The 24,462-nt window shown below is 37.7% G+C and overlaps 1 protein-coding gene across 2 annotated transcripts in view; it reads right to left on the reverse strand.

Moving 5' to 3' along the window:
- VWA8 (von Willebrand factor A domain containing 8) overlaps positions 1-24,462 on the reverse strand; it is a 325,814-nt gene that overhangs the window by 83,488 nt on the left and 217,864 nt on the right. For both annotated transcript variants that reach the window (XM_004759284.3, XM_045076623.1), the window contains 8 exons: positions 20,231-20,341; positions 19,272-19,336; positions 18,667-18,792; positions 17,444-17,553; positions 16,646-16,800; positions 12,161-12,356; positions 4,857-4,938; positions 875-1,079 (listed from right to left, as the gene is read on the reverse strand). In XM_004759284.3, the coding sequence (XP_004759341.1) occupies positions 875-1,079; positions 4,857-4,938; positions 12,161-12,356; positions 16,646-16,800; positions 17,444-17,553; positions 18,667-18,792; positions 19,272-19,336; positions 20,231-20,341 (1,050 nt within the window). The remainder of the gene's footprint in view (positions 1-874; positions 1,080-4,856; positions 4,939-12,160; positions 12,357-16,645; positions 16,801-17,443; positions 17,554-18,666; positions 18,793-19,271; positions 19,337-20,230; positions 20,342-24,462) is intronic.

Below are 24,462 nucleotides of genomic sequence, written 5' to 3' on the forward strand. Positions count from 1 at the left end.
AAATCTAAACCTTCTCCTTTAAGGGAAATCACAAAAATAACCACATAAAGGAGTAATTATTAATCAGATATCAGTGGAATAGTTGGTGGAAATTTTTTATCTTGCTAATTGGTTCTTTACAGAGCAACACAGCTGGCAGGAATCTATTTTTCCTTCCTACCTTGCTGGATAAAAATGAAATGTAAACAGCGAAGTTTTCTTCTAAAGATTAAAATAAATCAATTACAAATAAATCCTTTAATGATATGCTTCAGTACTTATGGGCACACAGCTCTCCTCGTTGTTCATGGGAGTTCCAGACAGCAACTAGATTAGCTGTGGACTGAGCCATTTCTGGAGCTTCCTCTCACTTTGGTGCCCTGTTGCCATGTTTCTTTTCAGTGCAGGGTTGGGGCAACTTTTGACCACTGCTAAGTCAAGATGCATCTCTACCGGATGTGCCATTTACTCATCTTCTCTAGGTTATAGGTTTTGGCCCTACGGTAATGGGCTATATTTTACATCAGTATCTCTGCTTCCTTGGTAGCATGAGGACATGCTGAAGATGACCGCAGTAACGGTCAGAACAGATGTGAAGGTGGTGCTGGAAACTGACTACTACTGGAGGTTAGACAACAAAAGCTGATTGTATTTTCATGCTATGATGTGAGGGACCTGAATATTTAGGCACTGACCATAAAAGGGGCACATTTTAACTTTTTCACTCTCTAGAGGGATAGGTTTGTCTTTCTCTATCATGAGAAATTATTTTAGCTATTAAGCAACCATATTTAAGTTTTGGGGCCAGAAGTTTCCACAACTGTGGCAGCTGCAACTAAAAGATATACTTGAATATGCCCCTGCATATAAGAGGGGAGGCCAGTTTGAGTGGTACCTGCATATGTCTGTCACCTTCTCGTCCAATCATGTTTCTCCATTCCATGAGGGATCGCTGCAGATGTTCCAGTCCAGTTTCCCAGAGCCTGATATGACCTCCCATGTCAACGGTAACAACGCCACCTTTGCCCCACTCAGCTAGCAGAGCATCTGTGTCCGAAATAGTAGAGAGCCATGTGGTATACGGCGAGAGATATTCTGATCTGATAAGGAAATTACAGTAATCAGTAGCTAGTTTGCCTAATTTTGGTTCATTAAACTTGCCATAAAATACTCTAGTAGCAAGCACATTAAAAGACAGCAAGAGAGTCATCTGTAAGAAAAAAATATCCACAGTTATCTATTGGTTATTTACATGTTTTCTGTATTTGTGGACTCCCGATGATGCTAGCATTCACTGTCAGAAGGAAAAGAATGCTAAACCGTCTCAGATCTCATGTGCCTGCAATGCTGGGCTCACTCCTTAGGGCTCTAAGTTTCAGTGTAAGTGCTGAAACTGAAAACTGATATCTTGTCTATGGGCTTTAATTGCATTTGTATTTAATATTTTGCATTTTCTAACTTAGGGAGTTACAGGAATTTATAACAAGGAATTTATGTATTTCTCATATTACATATTTCATACATATACATATTTCCTTTGTTATATATTCATTTCTAGGGATGCAGCTTTTGCCTATAAGTCAACTGCATACTTCCTTTTTCTGAATATAGCTCTCACTGTGCAAAAGAAACAGATTAGAAGTTCTAATTACCAGTGTTGGCTGTCTAAATACATCTGATATTTTCTATATGAAATAAATGGACTAAAGGGATAGTCTGATCAGATAATAAAAACATAATAAACCATCAGTGTAGACCTGGGAAAACCACTATATGTTGGATAAAATCTTCTAATATTCTAAAGAATAAACCAAGGCTACTTTGACCTTTCTTCCCAGTCTGCCTTAGACAGAGTGACCGAGCTAGCTGCTCTGGGACACAGAAGTTTTAGAAAATGTTAATATGTAGAGGATGATAACAGTAGTATGGGTCCCAGGGTTTCAGAACTACTTTACAGGGCTAGAAGGACTCAAAGAAGGTGACATTTGATATAATACAGGATTTACCTCATGGTGCTCTCCCCAAGAACATGTGCCTTAGTAAAGAAAATTAATAGGTACAGATGGTGAAGTAAAGGGCTCTCCCAGAACAATGAAATTTATCTACATGAAACAATAATTTTTGAGAGTCTTCCAAGAGCACTCAAGAAGTAAGACTGTGGAATACTGTATTTACTGGCTAAATGTTTAACTCTTTTTACCATGAAACTTGAAAAGTCTATGGGCAATTTCTTCAATATGTCAAAAAACAGTGCTGAAAAAAAGTCACGTATTTACCACAATTTGCTCCCCAACTCTAGAATCTCTTCTTTACCTTGTTTTAAATGTATCTTCTCCTTACTACATTATAGCAAGGTCATTGAAGAATGCATAGAATTATAGTAGAGTGAGGCCCAGATTTCCAAACACCCACAGATGAGAGCTAGGCAGTATCATTTTACAGATGTAAATAATACAAAAACTTGAGGAAAAAGACTCAAGCTTTACTGGGGGCAAAAGTGATGTATTCATTTTGGCCCTGTAGTGTTACAGTGTTACTGTATTTTCTGTTATTTGAAGTTAGCCATCAGATGGAAAATTCCAGCTATCTAGCGGAATGCTAAATTTAAGCAACTAGCAGGAAAACTGAAATCCAGATGGGTTGTTCTCTTGGATTGCATATATGCCAAAAATGGCAATAGCTAATCTCAAGAGAAATTCAGGATATACTGATAATGAACAGACTCCAAATCACATGGCACTTGAAATATGGCAAGTCCAAACGGAGATGTTCCAAAAGTGTAAAATACATAACTGATTTCAAAGACTAAGAAGAAAAAAGGAATATAAAATATCTCATTAAAATTTTTATATTGAATATGTGTCAAAATGATAACATTTTATGTTTTTAAATTTTTTCAAAATATATTTATTTATTTTAAGGAGAGAGTGTGCATGATAAAATGATAACATTTTAAATACACTGGGTCAATAAAATGTGATTAAAGTCAATTTCACCTATCTTGTTTTCCTTTGGAAAAATATGGCTAATAAGGAATTGACAATGACACATCTGGCTTGCATTCTGTCTCTGGTGGGCAGTATGGAGGCTCTGAAGGACTCCCTTGTGGTGTCCAGCTGGCCTGGGCTCTTTACACAGCTGCTCTGCCAGATGTTTCTTGCACGGCAGGTATCACGTACGGTTCACACAGAAAGTTAAAAGAGAAGAGCAATGAAATAAAAGCCAGGGCTAATGAGAGAGCAATTAAGAGAAATACTGGGAAAAAATTATTAATGGTTTTAGAAATGTAAAAAACACAAAGTTGTTCTTTGCTTTTGTTGCTTGAATTCATAGTGTATTTTAATAAGCATATACTTCATATGGAACGAGGAATTTCCCCAAATGACTAAAAGCCATTTTCCATTAAACTGACACATTAAGGTGCTCTAAGAAGGCATATTTATATATGTTGGAACAAGTAAAGCTATTTTTTGAGTAATGCTTTGATTACTTATATTTATTGAACCCGATTAAGGGTCCTAAGAAATGAAACTGTGTTTCTGAGTTACTGTGTACTGTCACGCTGGGCTGGTTTCTTCTAGGGGGTTGGAGGAGTGGCTGGAAAGTGGCCTGGTGATGCTGAGGGTGACCTTCTCTCATGCTGGAAGGCTCTCCAGGCTCCTCTGTTAGAGAGTTCAGGTGAGGTTTTCTCCCTGTGTTGTGAGGGCTCAGTCGCCTATAAGGAAGTATATGTTATGAGGGGATGTGGTGTCAACCTAGGCCAAAGCAGAGGAAAAGATTCGAAGAAGGAGGTGCTGGCTGGGGAGCAAAGTAAGGAAGAATGAGGAAGCTGAACCAAATAGACCAGAGCAGGTGTGTGGTTCAAGTAAGAGAGGGAGATCAGGAACGGATGCATCCAGAAAGGGATGGGCTACTAGTGAGGACACTGTGATCCTCAAGCGTAGAAACCAAGAATGTAGTTTTCCTTCTGTGTCCTCAGTCTAGTGGATTTACGTACCTTGCTTCCATCACTGGACAATAACAGAAGCAGTGAATGGTCATGAGTTCCATTCAGAAACTCTGGAAGACTTTAGCTACTGAATAGCCTTCACAGCATTTTTAAAAACCGTTTTAAAAAATGCTATTTAAATTCATTGACATTTTGAACACATTCACCTCTGAAAACTAATATATAAAGTTAAAAAATACAGTGGTTGCAGCTCGAGAGTATTATGCTAAGCAAAATAAGTCAGTCAGAGAAGATAATTACCATATGATTTCACTCATATGTGGAGTTTAAGAAACAAAACAAACAAGCAAAGGGAAAAAAAAGAGAGAGAAGGAGAGAAACCAGAAACAGACTCTTAACTGTAGAGAACAAACTGATGGTTACCAGAGGGGGATGGGTGATGCAGGTGATGGGGATTAAGAAGGGCACTTGTCGAGATGAGCGCAGGGTGGTGTATGGAAGTGCTGAATTACTGTCCTGTGTACCTGATATTACACTGTATGGTAACTAATGGAAATTCAAATTAAAACTTAGAAAAAAATAAAGTTAATAAGATGAAAATTTTCTCCAATACTGAAAACACTGTTTCAAGTACAGAAAAATTTATCATTGGGGATCAGTCAATGACTAGATCAATGATAGAGAAATGAAGCCTTCAAAGGCTGTTAGACTTATACCTATATAATGTTTGAACATTTTTCCCAAATGAAAATAAAAATAGCAGTAAAGCATGCAGAACAGCAGCAAGATACAAGCTAACTGCAAGTGGAGGGGGGAGAGCTTTGTTCTTTCAGGAGACAAAAGCACAGATTTATTTGGAATGCAGAGTAAGACTTGACTTGCTCTTGATCTGACATTTGAAATGAGAATAAAGGTGAACGTGGCTTACCTGGGAACAGGGATATATCGGAGTTTCTTTGATTGAAGGTCAGTGATTTCTATATAACCAGCTGTTTGCGGAGGGGTCACATCTGCAAACAAGTCATGGTATGAGCTGAGTATTAAATTATTGCATGATGCCAACGTAAGACCAGCAGAAAGCACGAATGTTGCTAGAAGTTGAATGAAATTACCAGTAGCCTAGGACAGAGCTCTGAGACCCACCTGACAAGGTCCTGGGCCAAATCTAGTCTGTAGGGTTATGTTTTGGTCAAGAAAACACAAAGACTGTCAAATACATGCACATCAGACCATGGTTCTTTACTGTCCAGAAATGACCTGAGTTCTTTTCTTTGTCTTTGCTAGCTTTCCAAGACGAGCCATTTTAGCACTTACAGTTTATTTAAAAAGATTTTTTCACCTGAATTCTGTCTTTCCTTCCTAGGAAGTCAAAACAACAGTACAAGCAGCCACTTTGTAACTGGACTGGCTGGGAATAAAATCCTGACTCTGATATTTCCGAACCGTGTTTTATGCTGGTCAGGTTAGGTACCTCGCTTCTTCTGTCATTTGTAAAATGGGGATCACAACAGCATCTGAGCAGCACAGACATTATTTTGAGGATCACTGGCCCCACCAAGACAGGAGAGGGTGAGGTGAAGGTAGGTCTGTGCAATGAGGACTCTGGACCATGGAAATGATGAAAGGGTCGGATGGGGAGAGGGACAGGGTCTGATATAAGGAGGCCAGGCCCCCCTCCCTCTGATCGTGGAATTGTTTCCCAGCCAATTCCAGGGGTCTGCTGACTTCTCTTCCAAAGCCCTGAGAACCACCACTGACCATCATGTGCTGCCCCTACTGTGTGCCAGAAACTCTGCTCCGTCTTGTCTTTCTGGGCAGTTTTGAATCCTAATTGCAAAGACTCATGATTCCCACTTGAGTGAGGAGGGAACTGAAGCTAACAGAAGTGTGAGGGTAATGTGACCTGCTTGAGGTGACACGGCTGGAGAGTGACAGAGATGGCACTCAAATCCAGGCCTTCTTGGCTTTGCAATCTCTGCTCTGTCCGCCCCTCTAGGTGACTCCTGCCTAAGCTGACCCGAGGGTTATGATTTTGAAAATAGCCTCATTTTAGAAGATATGGGCCATTAGTGTCTTTAAAAAAAAAAAAAATCTCCCCTACACAGAACCCATACTTTTTAAAGATTTTTTGTCTGTTGTCCATCTCTTATTACAACTTCAGGTTTGAATGAGATGTCCAGGACGTTCACACTGAATTTATCCAATGTAGTTTACAAAAAAAAATAAGAAAGTAAGAAACTTCGTATTTTTATTCATGTTTGTAGACAGAGATTTTTGAGTAGACCCTCTAAAAAATTAAAAACTCAAAATATGTCTTATTTATTCAACAAACAAGGTTAGGTTTACTTTGTACCAGACACTATACAAAGTACTGAGGAGAAAGAAGGAGATGGGATTCCTGCCTCATCTGAGGAGCCCACAGCAGAAACAGGAAAGTTCCTTACAAAACAAAAACAAACCCCACACAACAAAACAAAACCCACCAAGTGGGCCTCTGGAAACCCATAGGCCTGGGGGTTAGGTATGAGCTGCAGAGCAAGGCAGGCAGGAGTGCCAGAGATCAGAGGGTTAGGAGGCAAGGAAGGTAATGTCCAGGGCAGCAGAGGGTAAGAAAAGAGAGTTCCTATGGTAACCTGACCACCCGGCTGAATTGGCCATCCCTAGATGGCCATTTATATAAAACAAGCATGCTTATCGTCAGTCACACACAGCCTGCATTGGAAACGCTGCCTGGGACGGGAGGTCAGTCTTGGATAAAGTTTTGCACCATATATCACTTTTGACAGTTCCTGCTGCTAAGACCCAGCCGAAGTGGTTTGAATTATTTATAGACCCAGGTTCTTTGCCAAAAATGACCAGTTATTGAAGCGGCTGCCTCATTAACGGACTTACATGTTGGCTTGTCACTCACGGGTGCTTTTTCTTCGTAAGTAGTAGCGAGAAGCTGAGCTGGGGCTGTGGCCACCAGAGCTTTCAGACGGCCCGTGAAAGCGAAGTAAGCCAACTTATTTTAAAATATCTTTTCTTTCACTGTGCAAATTAATTCCATGGCATAAAGAGGGTGAGAAAATGCAGTAATGGCTGTGTCTATTTCAAGAAGGGGAAAGTAAGAATTTTACTCCTGGTGCTAAAAAATATTTTCACGTATCAGAAAAGGCACTTCGTGGCTATAAAGCACTTTTGAAAGCAGTATTAAGGGAGTGGTGGTGGAAATGGTAATGGGGAGCACTTGAAAAATAATCAGCATTGATGTTTACTGATTTGAAAACGAATCGGCTCAGAATGCATGACTGAATTAAGGAAGCGAACACCGTGGCCAGATTTCCCTCCAAACTTGGCCAAATCCTTGTCTATCCATTTTAAACGTTTCAACACTGGAGAGAGGACAGAGGCTCAGTAAATTTCCATTACATTTATAATCCAGGTGGATTTCAAGGATAGGTATAAGCTATGCATGAGCATGAGTTCACTAACGTCAAAAGGGAAGTCACAGCTGCGTATTTAGCGCACCGTTCCCGCAAACGGTTGGGACAGCTATGTGCACAGCGCCAAGGTTAGGAGGAGGTATAAAAGTTGTCAGGCAAAACAACCAAGAACAAATTCAAAGGGAAGATGAAATTATATTAAAAAATTCACTACTTTTAGCAATGAAATTCTATGTACATCTGTTAACTACCAAGTTTAATGCATTTCTGTGTTCACAGATTAAGAGTGATGTGTGCCCTGCAATCATGCCAATGCCAAATCTTTGAATTTACTCAAAGTTCAAAACACAGATTATCACTTTTAATCCAGAGTTGTTATTTTGTGTTTGAAGAGCTGAGGTCTGTGATTAGAAAGAAAGAAAGAAAGAAAGAAGAAAAGAAAAAAAAAAAAAAAAAAGCAGCTAACAATTAACTAGGAAAAAAAAGAATGGAAGAAAGCAGTAAATCTCTCCCTGTCTGCATTAAATAAAAATTATGCCATCTTTATGAAAGCCACCAGGAGAATAACCTCTATAGTTTCCATTGATTTCTTTAATAAAAGGCTGATCTGCACTAGTTCCTGACTAATCAGACTGTTGGACTCTATTTACTTAAAAAAAGGCCAAACTATTTTTTATACCCGTGTCAGCTCAATGACTGCTTCTTAACCAGGGCAAAGATTTCTTTCTTTCTTTTTTTTAAAAAAGATTTTATTTATTTATTTGACAGAGAGAGATCACAAGCAGGCAGAGAGGCAGGCAGAGAGAGAGGAGGAAGCAGGCTCCCTGCTGAGCAGAGAGCCCGATGCGGGGCTCGATCCCAGGACCCGGGGATCATGACCTGAGCCGAAGGCAGCGGCTTAACCCACTGAGCCACCCAGGCGCCCCCAGGGCAAAGATTTCTTATGCCATTATCTTTCCTCTACTACTCTGGAAGTTCTATACTCTACTCCTAACTTACTGACACACAAACTTAACATCGTTATCCTTCCTCCTGAACAAAGTAAGGCACTTAGAACACTTTAACATTAGTCACTCCTCTCCCTAAGTTGTGGATTATAATTGTCTCATAGTTTTGATATATGCTTTTTAAAATTTCATGAACTTTTATTATTTTTGTTTCTTATAATTGATGTTTATTAGCCACATATTTACTACTTTCTCAAGTGTCCTCATCTGAACTGTTGATTCCTAGGCCTGTGCACAGCTATCCTCCTGGCATCTCCCTTGGTCATTCTCCTAGGAATTTTTTTTTTAACAGCCCACATTTATAAAATTCTTCCTGTGTACCAGATACCATGCTAAGCACTTCATGTACATTTGAAATACTTAAGGAGTATTACTTAAACAAATGAGGGGAAATAAAATTCCTAGCAACCAAGAGAAAAATGGTAAAAGATATAAACAGGCAATTCTCAGAAGAGTAAATCACAACATATGGAAAGATTCTCAGGGTTATTAAAAATTAGGGAAAGATAAACTGAAACCATAATGAAAGGTCTGATCCCTTCAAGAATACATAAGGATGGGGAGCATCAGGACCTCTTTAATGCACCTGGAACAACATTGGGAGACAATCTGGTAATTCTAGTCTTAGATATGTACCCTGTGGACTCTCAGCATGTACACAAGGAGAGGGGTACAAGGATACTTGTTGCCCATTATCTGTAACAGCAAAAACTGGAAAGTGTGTGTAACAGAGACTAGATGAATCAACTGTAATGTTCTCCAGTGAAAGTCAATGAAGAAGCTATCAATAAAGATGATGACAAAGACCATCTCCTTTGACCGAACTCCTGTGAGCTCCTTTGGATCCTCTTCCAACTTTTGGGCTTCTGTGTTCATCTCTGTACCGTTCACTTTCAGCAAGAGTCCTTCTAAGTCAGAACCCCCCACCCTCCACATGTGATCAGGTTCCTCGCCCTCCACCCTCCATAATCACCCTGGCCTGCCTTCAGCAAGTATTCTCCGGGGTCAATTTAGCTGCAAGTCTTCCTTTTCCCTGATTTCCTTTCAGTAGTTTTCTATCTATTGATCCCTACCAACAGTTAGAAGATCTATGCACTCACTATCAAGTGGTGTCAAAGCTAGAAAGGAATCCAGTGTGCTAGTAGTGGAGGGATGGATACAGAGATCAGTGGAACACAACTGAAGATACAGAAATAGATGCAAACATATGTGGTCAGTTGATTTTCAGCAGAGGTCCAACAGCTGAAATTCAATAGAGAAAGGACAGATCTTCCAGCAAATGGTGCTGGAACAAGTGAATATCTGCATACAAAACAATGAGTCTCAATTTACACCATGTACTGTATTTAAAAAATAACCTCAAAATGGAGCCTTAAATGTAAAATCTAAAATTATAAAATTTCTAGAAGGGAAGTTTTCCTTTCATCAAAATGGGAGAAGATATTTGAAAAGAATATATTGGATAGTGGACATGTACCCTGAATATATAGGGAACATACAAAATTCTTAAAAAAAGCAAAAACACCCAAATCACCCAAGGGCAAAAATCTGAGACATTTCACTATGGAAGGGTATATACGACAAGATGCTCAACATCATTAGGCACTGGGGAAAATGCAAATTAAAATCATAATGAGATATTGCTGCACACCCACTAGAATGGCAAAACAGACTATACTGGCAAGGAGACAGCAGAACTTCTTTGCTGACAGGAATGCAAAAGGTATTGTCACTTTGTAAAACAGTTTGGCACTTCTGTCATATAATGTAAAAATGCCATTCCTACATTATTGTCAAAAAGTAGAAAAGATCCAACTATCCACCAACTTGTGAGTGAACAGACAAAGTGTGCACATCCACACACGAGACTACTACTTGGCAATAAAATGAACTACTGGCACACACAACGATAGAAATGATTCTCAAAGACATGATATTCGGTGAAAGAAACCAGAGTTGAGAGACCATATACTGTATGATATCGCTTATATGACCATTCTGGAAAAGGTAAATCCATAAGGACAGAAATCAGATTGGCCAGGGGACAGGGAGTAGGTGAAGAGGCTGACTGCAAGTAGCCTGGGGGAGGTTTTTGGGGAGATGGAACTGTTCTCTGTCAGTTCTGGTGACGGTAACAGAACTGTATGTGTTTGTCAAACTCATAGAACTATCCACAAACTGAACAATATATAACTAACCTTAACTGCCTAAGAACAAAGGCATACTTCAAAAATATCACTGTGTCTGATGCGTGGAGAATGGGAAAGAATGGAAGAGGAAACACCAGAGGCTGTTGCAATATTCTAGTTTAAGATGGCAGTGATTTGGACATTGGTAGTAGAACTTTAGTCAAGTGGGTGGAATCAAAATATATTAGTAAGGTTGTATCAAAAGGACAAGGTAATTTATGATGGGGTTAGATAGAGAGGATGAGGGAGAAGAGCTATCAAGGAAGCCTCCCAGGTGTGCTGAGTTCTAGTACAGAATTTCTTGTATTTCCTGGAGTGGTGTCATGCCCCTGTACCTTTCACACAGGGTACCTCTTCCTGAAATAATTCCTTCATTTGATTCACTCCCATTCATCTTTTCAAGGGCCAGCTCATAATCACCAGTCTGGACCATAAGCTTCTCCTTTTATAGATCACCTTGTGAACATTCCTATCACAGCACTGTACTGAGATTGTCATTTTATTCACCTGCCTCTTCTACCTTAAGAAACATTTTGAGGAAACGGTGATTTCTTTGGAAGGAACTAATTCTAAATATTATGATATAACCAGGACTTGTCAAACCCAGTAGCAGATTATAATATAATACATTTAGCATTATATTTATTAAGCCCACAGTGATGATAACGAATGTAAACATAGGACAACATGTTACTACCAGGGGCTCAATGAGCAAATATTTTCATAATTATCCTTGATGATGAAAGCCCATATAGTTCAGTGAAAAGAGCCCTAGGCTTGGGACTGGAAGATGTGATGCAGATCTGGGCTCTGCCGGCCACTGGTGGGGCAGCCCTTGGCATGCCATCTTATCTCCCTTCATCAGCTTCCCTGCATACAAGTTCAAGAGTACACTGATGACAGAATGGAGATTTGAAGATTAAATAAGAGTAAGGAAAAGGGATCGGCACAGGACCTGGCCTATGTTTTGCAGTAATAAATGTAAGATGACTCTTGGGAGCACTGCTTAGGGGATCAGTCTGCATGACTCCCTTTCATCATGGGAGCTTAAGACAAAAGTCAGCCCCATTTTCTGTGCCTTATGGTCTAATAATTTCTAAAAGTCTCTTTGAAATCATCTGCTTCTTCTCTTTTTTTTTTTTTTTTTTTGGAAAAAGATTTTAGTTACTTATTTGACACAGAGATAGGTAGAGAGAGAGAGAGCAAGCATAAGCAGGGGGAGCGGAAGAGGGAGACGGAGAAGCAGACTCCCTGCTGAGCAGGGAGCCCGATTCGGGACTCCATCCCAAGACTCCTGGGATCATAGCCTGAGCTGAAGGCAGATGATTAATGACTGAGCCACCCAGAAGCCCCTGAAAGCATCTTCTAAGTAAAGTTACTGTGTAGACTGTAAGGCAAAGGAAGAAGAGTTTTAACAGCAGTACCTTCTACCACACTGTGAGAAACTGAGTGAAAACTTTCTGAGTACGCACAGAGGTCTTTTTAGCTACCAGATGCTGGTAGAATTATTCACATTTATACATACAGAATGATAATAATCAATTAAATATCCCTACCCAAAGCAAACTACCCTTACTACCTCGGCAAATTAGGAATTGGTAAATTTCTTACCTTTTGGGTAGATATCTTTTAGAGGGACTTCTCCTGGGGGCAGGATCCTGACTATCTGATTAGTATCTAAAAGAGTCACACAATTGCTCTGTTTTGGAGTTTCACTTTTCTTCTTTCCTCCATAGAATGTTCTGTCAGTGACATTTGGTTTATGCAAGGATGATGGCCTTTTCCAAGAATAGACTTCACTGGGTGACTGAAAGAAAGAAAAGATCAGAGTACTGAAATATAGGGGTGCCGGGCTCAGTCGGTTCAGTGTCTGACACCTGATCTCAGCTCACGTCTTGATCTCAGGGTCGTGAGATCAAGCCCCATGCTGGGCTCCAAAAAGAAGTACTGAAATAGAGTTGACCCCTGAAGAACACAAGTTTGAACCGTGCCAGTCCACTTACACGTGGATTTTTTACAGTACAGTAAATGTGTTTTATCTTCCTTATGATTTTCTTAATGACATTTTCTTTTCTCCAGCTCACTTTACTGTACATACATAATGTACGTAACATACAAAATGTGTACTCGACTGTATATGTTATCAACAAGGTTGTCAGTCAACTGTAGGCTATTAGTAGTTAAGTTTTGGGAACTCAAAAGTTATTCATGGAGTTCTAACTGTGTGAAGGGGTTCAGTGTCCCTAACTCCCATGTCGTTCAAGTGCCAACTGTACTATAAATTACATTCACCACGTCTGGTACAATGCAGCCCTTTAAGTAGGTACCAGAGGTAAACTTATATTTGACAAGTGTAAGAAAATCAAATTACTTCTTAACCTTCTTGATTTTCATATAGAAAATAGCTATTTCACCAATAATCATATTTCTCAGGCAAATGTGAAATACACAACATACTTTTTATGTTGAAATGAACTATAACTAATAGAGGGAATATAACAATATAGTTTAAAAATGAAATAAATATCTGATTCATCTACTTTCTGGCATTACCAGCATTCTGAAGTCCCTGAATGTGTCTTTCCATTCACATTTTCCTTCAGTCTGCCCTAGATGTTTAGAAATCTTCTGGAATTTTGTGTATTTATTCCCTTTTGCTTTACTTAATATATATATATATATATATATTTTTTTTTTTTACCACATATGTATTTATATACATACCCCAAGATCGTAGATATTTTCCTATGTATTCTCTAAACATTTTAAAGTTTTGTCTTTCACATTTAAGTCTTTAACCCATTTGGGATTTATTTTTGTGAATTGCATGAGACACAGATTAATATTCATCCTTTTTCCACATGGATAGCTAAGTGTCCAAATACTGTCAAATACCGAACAGCACTGATCAACACTGCTATTATAAAATACAGTTCTGAGTATGTATGCATCTGCTGCTCAGCACTTCATTCCACCCTCTTTTTTTATTTTTTAATTAACATATAATGTATTATTAGCCCCAGGGGTCATTCCATTCTCTTATTTATTTTTCTACCCCTATGTCCATACCATTGTCTTAGTTACTGAAGCTTTACAGTAAGCCTTGAAATTTAGTAGGGCAAATACCACTGCTTCTACTTGGTTCTTCAGGAACATCTTGGTTATTGTCTTTGCTCTTTCATAAAATTTTATGAGAGTTGGATTTGCTCTGCATACTTGTTAGTATTTGATATTTGTCAGTATTTTTTTTATGTTAGCCATGTAGTTGTGTCTCATTTTGATTTTAATTTGCATTTCTTGAATGACTAATGATGTTGAACATCTTTTCATGTACTTAATCTCTGGATCCTCTTAAATCAAGTGTTCAAGTCTTTTTGTCACCCCCCCCCCCATATTTACCTTGTTACCTCTGTATCTATCTAAATATATTGAAAACTGTGAATTCACACAAATAGATTCAATTCCAATGCTGACTATAGGATTCATTCTAGTGTTCTTCCTTTCTCTATCTGTAACTCCCTTTTCCAATAGTGAGAAACTAGACTTCATGATCTTTAAAATTTTTACTTTATTGCTGAGTTCCACCAAATGTGACTCATATTCCATCCCACTACCAACCTTCCCTCTCAGGCAAATGCCTTCCTTACTCTGCTTGGTCCTGACAGTCAACACTGGGCTATGCTCCTGAATGGACGCCCTCCTCACCTTACTTGGGCTCCTAAATCCTACACCCTACCTCCACCTCCTCAGGGGCACCACCTGCATCCTACCTGGAGTTCATTTCCATCACAGGTGGTTACACCTTCCCCCATATGGGGTGTCCTCACCTCCTCAGCCTCTGACCAATGTCACCTTATACTGTTTGCCCATTTTCTATATTGGATGATTTGTTTTCTTGCTCTCGAGTTTTAAGCAATCTTTGTGTGTTTCAGATACAAGTCCTTTGTTGGAAATATGATTTGCCAACATTTTTTCCCAGCCATATCTTTTCATTCTCTTAATAGTGTCTTTTATAAAGCTGAAGTTTTAGATTTTGATGAAATTCAATTTATCAGAATTTTGTTATGGATCATATCTGAGATGCTCAATAGAGTATTTGATAGAAGTGATGATGGTATCTTGTCTAATTCTTTTTTTTTTTTTAAAGATTTTATTTATTTATTTGACAGACAGAGATCTTAAGTAGGCAGAGAGGCAGGCAGAGAGAGAGGAGGAAGCAGGCTCCCTGCCGAGCAGTGAGCCACCCACTGAGCCACCCAGGCGCCCCTTGTCTTATTCTTAATATTAAAAGGAATGCTTTTAATTTTTCACTACTAAGGATGATATTTGCTGTATGTTTTTTATGGCTATTTGGCATTAGGTTAAGGAATTGATAAAAAGTTTGTAATAATTTAGGTGCCTCTGATAATGTTATAAAAAGTTAATAGGTGACATATCCCTTTATTCTTAGCTTTATGAAGAGTCAAAAGAAATTCACATCAAAGCAGAAATGCACTGTGGTATGGGAGAAAGGATACAGGCTTAAGGGTAAGTCACCCTTGACCTCAAATCCCAGCTCCTTTACTCATAATTTTTGTGGCCTAGGAGATATATCTTCTCTGTTTCTATTTCTTCATCTATAAAACCTTATAAAATTGTTTTAAAAATTACCTGTCATGTATGAAAGGGTTTAGAATAGTGCAATGCCTGATTTTTGTATTAGGGTCTAAAAAATACAACTGTTATCATAAAATGTTGAAAGGCTGCCTAACTGACCCTAGTTTTTCATTTAACAAATATTCAATAACACCTCCTTTGTATTGGTTACCATACTAAGTAGGGGGGATAAAACTTTTAATTTAATAAGGTCACGAGTCCTTCTGGTTATAAAGGATTTCTATAGGGTTAATACAAACTGTCTTATACTCAGTGCCAAATACTTTTAATTTATAACCATTTTTTTACAGTAACAGTATATTTCTATACTAATTTCTTCAATCAGAAGATCAATATTTTAAATGACTCCACCTTCAGAAACACAACTCTAATATTTTCCCTACTGATCGCAGCAATCATTAAGAAATCATATTAAACATAACTCTCATTCAGTCAAGACTGCTGTAGATACTGTATTTCAACAACATGTTTCATTTTCAGTTATATAATACCATAGCAAATGCTTTTTAGTTGATAATTAGGAAGACATATGGCAAAATCCTAAGCCACAGGGTTTTGGATTTCAGATGTCTTATACCCTGAAATAGTCACCATTCATTAATTACATTAAAAATCTGAGATTATGTGAGACTGGTATACCATCAAGCAGAGCTGCTATTTTTATCTTTAAATGATTCTATTAAAAAAATAAAAGCCACAAAGGAAATTATGAAAATTAAATGTTAAATCAAAATACACGGAGCTACATCTAAGGTTATTAGATGACATCTTAGACTTAAATAACCTTTATATTTAATTTTCCCTCATTTCTATCAGGGGAAGATGGTGCCTCGTTTCACTGAAGTCAATTACAAATAGCCCCTTCTTTACAGATAACAGTACATAATAGCAGAAAGGACAACCTAAGAACAAATTAAGCTGAAATTATCACCATAATCTGGATACTGCAAACATATGATAAAGCAGAGCAAAACTCAATGGAAAGTGAACTGATGTTCACAAGTGCTGAAAACATTTAATCTATAGTAATGAGACCCCCCAACTAATTAAACTTTAAAAAACTCTAGAAGACATGTTATTTTGTTAGTCTCAAATGTTCCTCTTGACAGATTACATGAGCACACATTAAGACGACATGATGTAAAATTACCATCAGTAGTTTAAACATTTCACTGTGTCACAGGGACTCCCATGTATGGAGAATACTGGTTTCCCCTTACTAAGTTACATAATTACATTACCCTTTAAATGCCAATTTTAAAAAAGCAGTGAAAGTAGAATGTACTTTCTAATGACTGATTTGTAATACAGACTTGATCTAAAATGTATACCAAAATATCATTACATTTTTAACTAACCCTCAAACAGCCTTACACATCATAGCCTGAACTGGAGAGAAGAAATATTTATTCAATAATTGAAAAAAAAACTGGTGCTTACCATGAGATCTGGGAAGCCAATAACAACAGTAGCATAACTATTCTCATCTGAGAGAATTCGGTTAGGAGAGGCAATCTTTTGTCCCACAGCTGAACTTAAATTTTCAGATGATAGTTGATCACTTGAAATTTTATGAGGTATGCTGAGATCTGCTTCTGAAGTGTCAGAGAAACATTAGATACCATATGCCCCTAAAATGCTTCAGGAATTAATTTTTGCAAGATTTCATTCTCACCAACTCAAAAGGAAAAGCACAAGTTAAAAAAAGAGAAAACACTTTAAATTATATTCATGGCCTTTTGTTTGAGAAAAGTCAGTTTTTACAATCAAGGCATCTCCTCTAAGTGAATGCAAGTATTTATTGAATTCAAAATTTGATTAGCAATATTTATATTACCATTAATAGCACCCTGCAATGAAGACGTGAAACGGACCCACCCCACTGGTGATGGTATGTTTTAGGTTTTTTCTAAGTACTACTCTCCGCCCCCACTCCCCCCAAATGGTGATGAATGAAGTAGAAATCCTGAGGGCCTGTGTTAAAAAAAAGAAAAGATGCTACACTAGAAGACTAATGGACTTGGAACCTAAATGCATAGAGAAATTCTGATTTCTCAGTTCAAAAAATTCAAAGAAGTGAAAAGATAGTATATTCTTATTTACTAATTCTAATGTAATTACTAAGTTCTTTCTTTTGGGCATAAATTTAACATATGTTGATGTTATTGTTCTTAAATGATTCTGGAGGACTCTAAGGGCACAGCACACAGCCCTAAGCACAAAGCAAAGGGAATTTACCTTGTATAACTCCAAATCCGGTGCTAGGTGGCTCCTCTTTCAACACGTACAGCTGGCAAACCCCACTATCCTCAGAGTCAATGTGTGCAGGCTTACTTAAAAGATATTTCCTGAAAATAAACAAAACATCTATGTGAATAGTTTTTCCTCTTTAATAATTGTGAGTCCAGACTATGAAAGGTCAGAATTCCACACCCCCCCAACTCCAAAGCTTTGTTTTTATATTCTGAGTATAATTTGCAGTTTCAGAGTTCTGTTGTGAATTAACACATAACTTCTCAGCACTGTCGACAGGGAGCAGTGCATGATAACAATGCAGTAAAAAATAGGAACTAAAATCCAGTACTTCGTTTAAGAGGAAGGGCTTGCGGGGGGGCGGGGGGAGCAACCCTAAAGTGACACACCCCCATTATCATGGAACCTGCTCTTGATATGATTTTGATCAGCCAGCACAACGAGTGAGAATCTGGCCTCTTACTTGTGACTAGCTGAGGGACAGAAGCCCTCAGCACTGTAATTCCCTTGATCTACTTATTTTTAAGAATTCTAAAATAGGGATGTATAAATAGCCAGAAATCTTTTGCAGCAGGATATTTCTGCTTGTCGCCCTAGGGGCAGAGAGAATCTGTATTTGGTCAGTAGAGGTAATGAATGAGGCAGGGGGACTCAAAATTCTCTGTGCACCCCACTTATGCCAAGTGCAGCTAATGTCCCTTTCCTCAAGACATATACAGTCAAGTGTGGGGAAGCAGCACAAACATGAACGTAACTAAGAGCAACCAACATAAAATGAAGAAGAAACTTCTAAGAGGTGAATTCTGGGAAGCTCCCAAAAGGCAACAGCTCTAGGACAGAGACTAAGGCCCTCTGAAGAGAGGATAAATCAAAAATCTATTTTGAAGTATCTCTAGTTTGGCAAGAATACTGAGGATTCCCAATGTACTAATAGGAAAAAAATCTGAAGAATATGGATCATATATAAAAGTCATTATGATTTTACTATTAATTTCCATGTCATTCTCTGAAACACTTTCATAATTACTCTGTGAAGTAATATTTATTTTAATTTTTCCCCACCCTTTCTTCTTTCTCCTACAGAGATACCAAATTCAGAAACTGTTAAAAGATGGATACTGGAAGTCAGAACAGTAAGGATTCTGGATAACTGATAAATATGGCTGAGCTATGGTACATTCCATGAGATGCCATGTAGATCTACCCACTGGTTTGTTTTGTCTTCCACCAGAAGCCACTTGTCCTCTGCTACAAGAAACACTGTCTTGACGTTGATGGGAAGTGAGATGGTGTGAGTTCGCCCTTCTAGGACATCCAGCACAGTCAGGCTGTTCCTGAAAGAGGAGAAGAAAACTATCTGAAAGGAAATGGTGAGGATAATGGTTGAGTAATGATGGCACAGTCATTTCATGATCTATCATGCAAATGCTAAGAAGAAGGTGTTCAAAACTAAATAATGACAAAGAAAAATGGTAATTGAGACAACTGGGGAGGGGAGCCAGAGGGAGAGAGAGAGAATCTTAAGCACCCAGCACAGAGCTGGACATGGGGTTCAATCTCACGACCCGGGGTCATGACCTGAGCCGAAATCAAGAGTTGAAAGCTTAACCAACTGAGCCACCCAGGCACCCCCAGCACTGTCTGTTCTTAGGTCTGTTTTTAAATGTTCTACAGTGTGGGAAGAGTTGCTTTTACAATAAAACATTTGCAATTTGGTTACATTGGTTTTATAATAAGGAAGTATAATTAAATGAGGAAAGAGAGTGGGCAAAATAAAGATTCCAGTTTAAATCTTCTATAACAAAGAGCTCACCCATTTTCTTTGTAGAATACTAGCCAGTTTTTGTGTGAAAATTCTTTACACATTTTATAAGTTTCCTAAAGAAAAAACAAAATATTCACATTAAATGTGTGAGATGCAGTCATGTCTCTTCGGCTCTTTTCCCTTAAATAAAGTTCTTTGACATATAAACACGTAATTCCTTGAGAAGCTACCTCTTTATTTGCTTCGAGACTCTTATGGTAATGTGGATCAGAATATATTTTTAAAATTTATTTCATCTTTAGGATAAAGATTTTAAAAATAATGCCAAATACGGGTTAGAAATAAACCTGCTATCTGGTGATTAACTATGGAATTTATACCATGACATAAACACACAAGAAATGCTGGGTTATTTTTTGTAGATTTGGATACATTTATAGGATTTAAATTATCTTTTTTTTTTTTTTTTTCATGGTCTTTTAAGACTTAATTATGTTCTTTTGCAGGGCAAAAAGTAAGTCTTACTTTTTCTAATAAATTTTCTTGGACTGGCCTTGTACTTAACTTACTAGTTTAATTTAGTTAATGTATTCAAACGTTTATTCATCTAGTAGGTGCAATCAGGTATCTTAGACATCAGTTTATTACATAAATCCAAAATATAAACATATAACTTGAAAACAGTTCAGTGTCTACATGGTCAGGAACTTGTCACGAATATCATGTTTTAGAAAGTTCATGATGTTCTATTATTATTATAGTTCAGTCCTGAGAAGTCTTCATGTACATATGACGTCTACAAACAAGAAGTTATTGGTTACTTAATTATATGTGTATCTATGTCTATTTATAGGACATGAACATCTATGCGTGCATAGTAAGAGAATTCTCTTGTAGGGTGTAGTAGTAAACCACAGGTATGGAGAGGGATGGGCAGGCATGTATCTTTAAGGTAGAAAGCTCCAGAAATCCTTGGCAATTTGCTGGGCAAGTTGGGTGTAGCTTACCGTCTCCTCCTTGTTCCACCAGGAAGGTTTCTTAGATGGACTCTCTTCTGAAGGGAGGACGAGACGTCGAAGGGCTTGGCCAGTGGTATCCAATAATAGGATGACATTGCTCTGGAAATAAAGAGAAGAGTTAGAAGCTCAAGATTTGTTTCTTTTCTTTTTTTAAAAGCAGCAGCCTCTTGGCAACCTGGTAATAAAAGATACAGTGGTAAATCAAAGGAAAGATGACAATACTGAGTGAATAAAGACACTGAATGGTTTTCCTTAATATAGAATGTGAAGTATGAGATGGTTATAGGAAGGGATTTCAAATTATGTAATGCAGAATGTATTATCTTTGAAGATTTTATCTTAAAACCATCTCCTTCTAAATATAGACTACTTTAACCATGATTCTGTTTTATTGTATTCTTGAGGAAACTAAGAGGATCGATAATTTTTAAAGTCCATTTAGTTTTATTGAAACTACACTTAAAGAGTATTTTGTTGAAAACTGTCTTATGTTGTGCATATTAAATCTCACTTTAGCTTCTCACATCCAGGTTTATTTCAGAAGAGACGTACATGATAAAAAAGATGGGTTAGCAAGAAAAGATCAAGGATCCTAAGAACCTAGCTCATAATGAGTGTTTCTTCATTTTAAAATTCGCTAAGCTTTAATAACTCAGAGTTGGTACCACAATAATATACAAAGAGATTTCTCCAGTAGTATTAATCACAGTTTTGTAAACGAAGTAATAATCTCAGTAATTAGCATTTTTCAAGAAATTTTTAAAAAAATAAACCTTAAGCATTAAAATCAATGAACAGAAACATATGAATAAGAACTTAAAATTGAGAAAGTCAGAAAAGATGAAATATTTTATTTTATTATTTATTATTATCATTATTTAAAAGATTATTTATTTGAGACACAGAGAGAGAGAACATGAAGGGCAGTGGGGGGGCAGAGACAGAGGGAGAAGCAGGCTCCCTGCTGAGCAAGGACCCCCCCCCATATGGGACTCAATTCCAGGATACTGGCATCATGATCTGAGCCCAAGGCAGCTGTTTAGGTGAATGAGCCACCTAGGTGTTCTATAAGATGAAATATTTTAAAGAGATGCAATGAACTTGGCTTTCTTTGGTGAAAATTTAAAGACCCTTGAAGATTAAACAAAAAGGTTTACAAAAAGGGCACCTTTAAGTCAGGCCTCATTGTTATGCAACTGTCTTCTTTGTTTTGTTTTGTTTAAATTTGAGGCTCCTCCAGTTATCCTAACCCCTATGAACTTTTCATTTCAAAAACTTTCTTTGGGTTCAGTGGGTTAAAGCCTTTGCCTTCAGCTCAGGTCATGATTCCAGGGTCCTGGAATTGAGCCCCACACCGGCTCTCTGCTCAGCAGGGAGTCTGCTTCCCTTCCTTTCTCTCTGCCTGTCTCTCTGCCTACTTGTGATCTCTGTCTGTCAAAAACAAAACAAAACAAAACAAAACTTTCTTTGGGGAAAATGAAGCACCCAAGAATTAATATATAGTCTGCAAAATATAGGAAACAAGTAAGAAGTGTCTGTTTCCTTGTCCTTTAATAGTTACTGGGCAGCTTATGTTTAAAGCACAGAGGAGAACACAATGATGAATTAACCATGACCCTTACTCTGACTTACATAGTCCAGTTGGAAATAAAAACAAATGCAAAGAGTCTGATGATTCATCTGCAAATCTGCGACCTCATCATGTGGTTTCAAGTTTATTTGACGAGCTAATTTTATTGAACTGCTCAAGCGTTAAAGTCGTATTTGTACCACATAGATTCCTTCACTCTGAATCTTGGGTGTAGTAAAAAATCCCACTAAGCATGTTGACAGAGCCTAAGCTTCTCTGCAAACATCACTCTTCGAGTGCATCATTGGTATAATATGCGATTCCCCATTCAGAATGTGTTAGGGATATTATTAAAATCATCACTTCCTATAAGAAGTATTATTTCTGGCCTCTGTAAGTTTGGAAATGATGACAATACCTTAAAAGTTTTACTTAAGAAAATGTATTAAGTTAAAAAATTTACAGCCTCCATTCTAGGTTAAATCTTTTTTTTAGAAAGTACTTTTTAAAGGAGAAAATCTTTCTCGTATGATAAATATGAACATTAACATGAATTCTTAGCACTTTAGCAAATCGGGATAATATTAACTCTTCTAAGCAAAAGAAAGTCCTAAAAATAATGTTTGATTCCAAAACATGATTAAGCAGAAGAATAAGCAGATGATTAAACAGATACGATTAAGCAGAAAAAATAAGTATGCTTTTGCATTTTTCTTCCTTTTTAAGGTCTAATACTCATATGTGCATAATTTGGCAAAAGTGGCCTGAAAAACTGTATCTTTCTAAGTGACAGAAAATATATAAATTTCCAGCCATTGTTGTATTTAGACTGTTTTAGAAGCAATCGGCAACATGAAGGAGTTCTGTTGCTCCGTCCTTTTAGATGTTAATGGTTTCCTTCTGTAAGTGACTAATAATATATTCTGTCTGAGTTTAAAAATAGAATTTTGCGTCACATCTGAGTACATGTAACCGTGGCTTTGGTGCTCCTTCAAGGGGGGAGGGAGGAGAAGCAAGGGAGCAATTTCGTTATGTTTGTATCTGACTGGGAGAAAAGTAACCTCTGGATGACCTCAGTGTCCTAAAGTCTGAAATTCTAAACTTTATACAGATGAAATAAGTAATCTCATGGCAGGAGAGGGGGAATGGAGGAGGGTCTTTATTTTTAGGCATGGCAAAGTTTCCCTTTCCTCACTTATGATTTTATTTTAGCAAGGAAGTTTTGAGCAACTTTTTAAGCCAGGGAAATACATCCACAGCAAAGCTTTATAAAGACAAGGCACAGAAGAATTAATGGGAGTATTTCTCTACAATATTTTAGCTCTGCTTTCAGGGAGGGCAGAATGGGGAAAAAGGAATTGAGGGCAGTGCACTCATTTGTTAGTTGATCAAAATTATTTGCCATTTGTTAAATTTTACAGATGCATGCTGTTCATTTGGAATCAAAGAGGTCTTACCTCCTAAACAGGGCCATAATATAGAATAGGCAGCTAAGATACCCTCTCTGGGAAAAGAGGCAGTTCAGAGTCCAGTGAAGTATTCTCATAAGCTGTGCATGCTTGCTCAAGGGTGCTGAGGTAGTTTTCTAGAAAACGGTTCAGACTGTAGTCAAAGGGCCAAGTCAGGTGGTAGAATGCAAGAATGCCAGGAGGCCAAGGGCTGCTATGGAAGTTAGGCACCTCTTTGCACTCAAGAGTATTAATCAGCAATGTTGCCAAATAGTTGGCTCTTTTGAGAAAATATAATACTTGCTAGCAACATAAAAACCTAGGACTTAACAAAGAATTGGTTTATGTAGATTTGACAGTTAATTTGAGAGCTGAAAATTAGGCAGGATTGTTTGAATAAATACTCCAAATTTAGATTCTTACTGAAATGCGACTGGCTTACTGAATTAAAAATTGCCAAGATATCTTGTGCTTTTTATGACAGATTCTTCTCGTTGTGGAATTCAATTCAATGGCATTGATATTTTATTAGACACCTAAAAAGTAAAACCCATATTCTATGCGCTGGACACAAATTTTTATAAGCAATATATGGATATTTATAAACTTTGCCTGGAGGAGAAAGTGAAAAATTTTTAAAAAGTGATAATCAGAAAAAAATTTAACTCAGAATTTATGATAATTATGAGAGGCCCAAAGTTAAAGTTGACTTACTGACTCAGTGAAACACCAACATGTTATTTATGCAATATTTCCTCTTGATTAGACATGGTCTAAAAGTATTGTTTCTTGGTAACACTTTGCTCTCCTGGTGACTTTAAATACTTGTAAATAACAATACTGCATTTCTTTAATATCTTCCTATTGTCAATACTTTTTAATTATTCAGGCTATTCTTTTCCCCAAGTGGCTGCCGAGTGGGAGGGTGGATGAAATTTAATTCTGGTGGGGCCAATCCAATTAGGTTTGAATCTCAGTTTTCCCATGTGTTTACTGGGCAGGTTATCTGAACTCTCTGAGCCTCCACTTTCTCCCATGTAAATAAGGGTAAGGGAGGCCTAAATGTGCTGCTGGAAGAATAACATGAAATAAAGTATGTCAACTTTATTTAGTACATTGCCAGCGTTAGTAATCCTTGAAAGGTTCATCACTTGCTTTCTGGGACACCACACCCCTGGTCCATCCATCTACTTCGCTGGGCA

The sequence above is a fragment of the Mustela putorius genome, unplaced genomic scaffold (assembly GCF_011764305.1).
Source record: "Mustela putorius furo isolate JIRA1106 unplaced genomic scaffold, ASM1176430v1.1 tig00000179_pilon_pilon_pilon, whole genome shotgun sequence".
NCBI classification, from domain to species: Eukaryota; Metazoa; Chordata; class Mammalia; order Carnivora; family Mustelidae; genus Mustela; species Mustela putorius.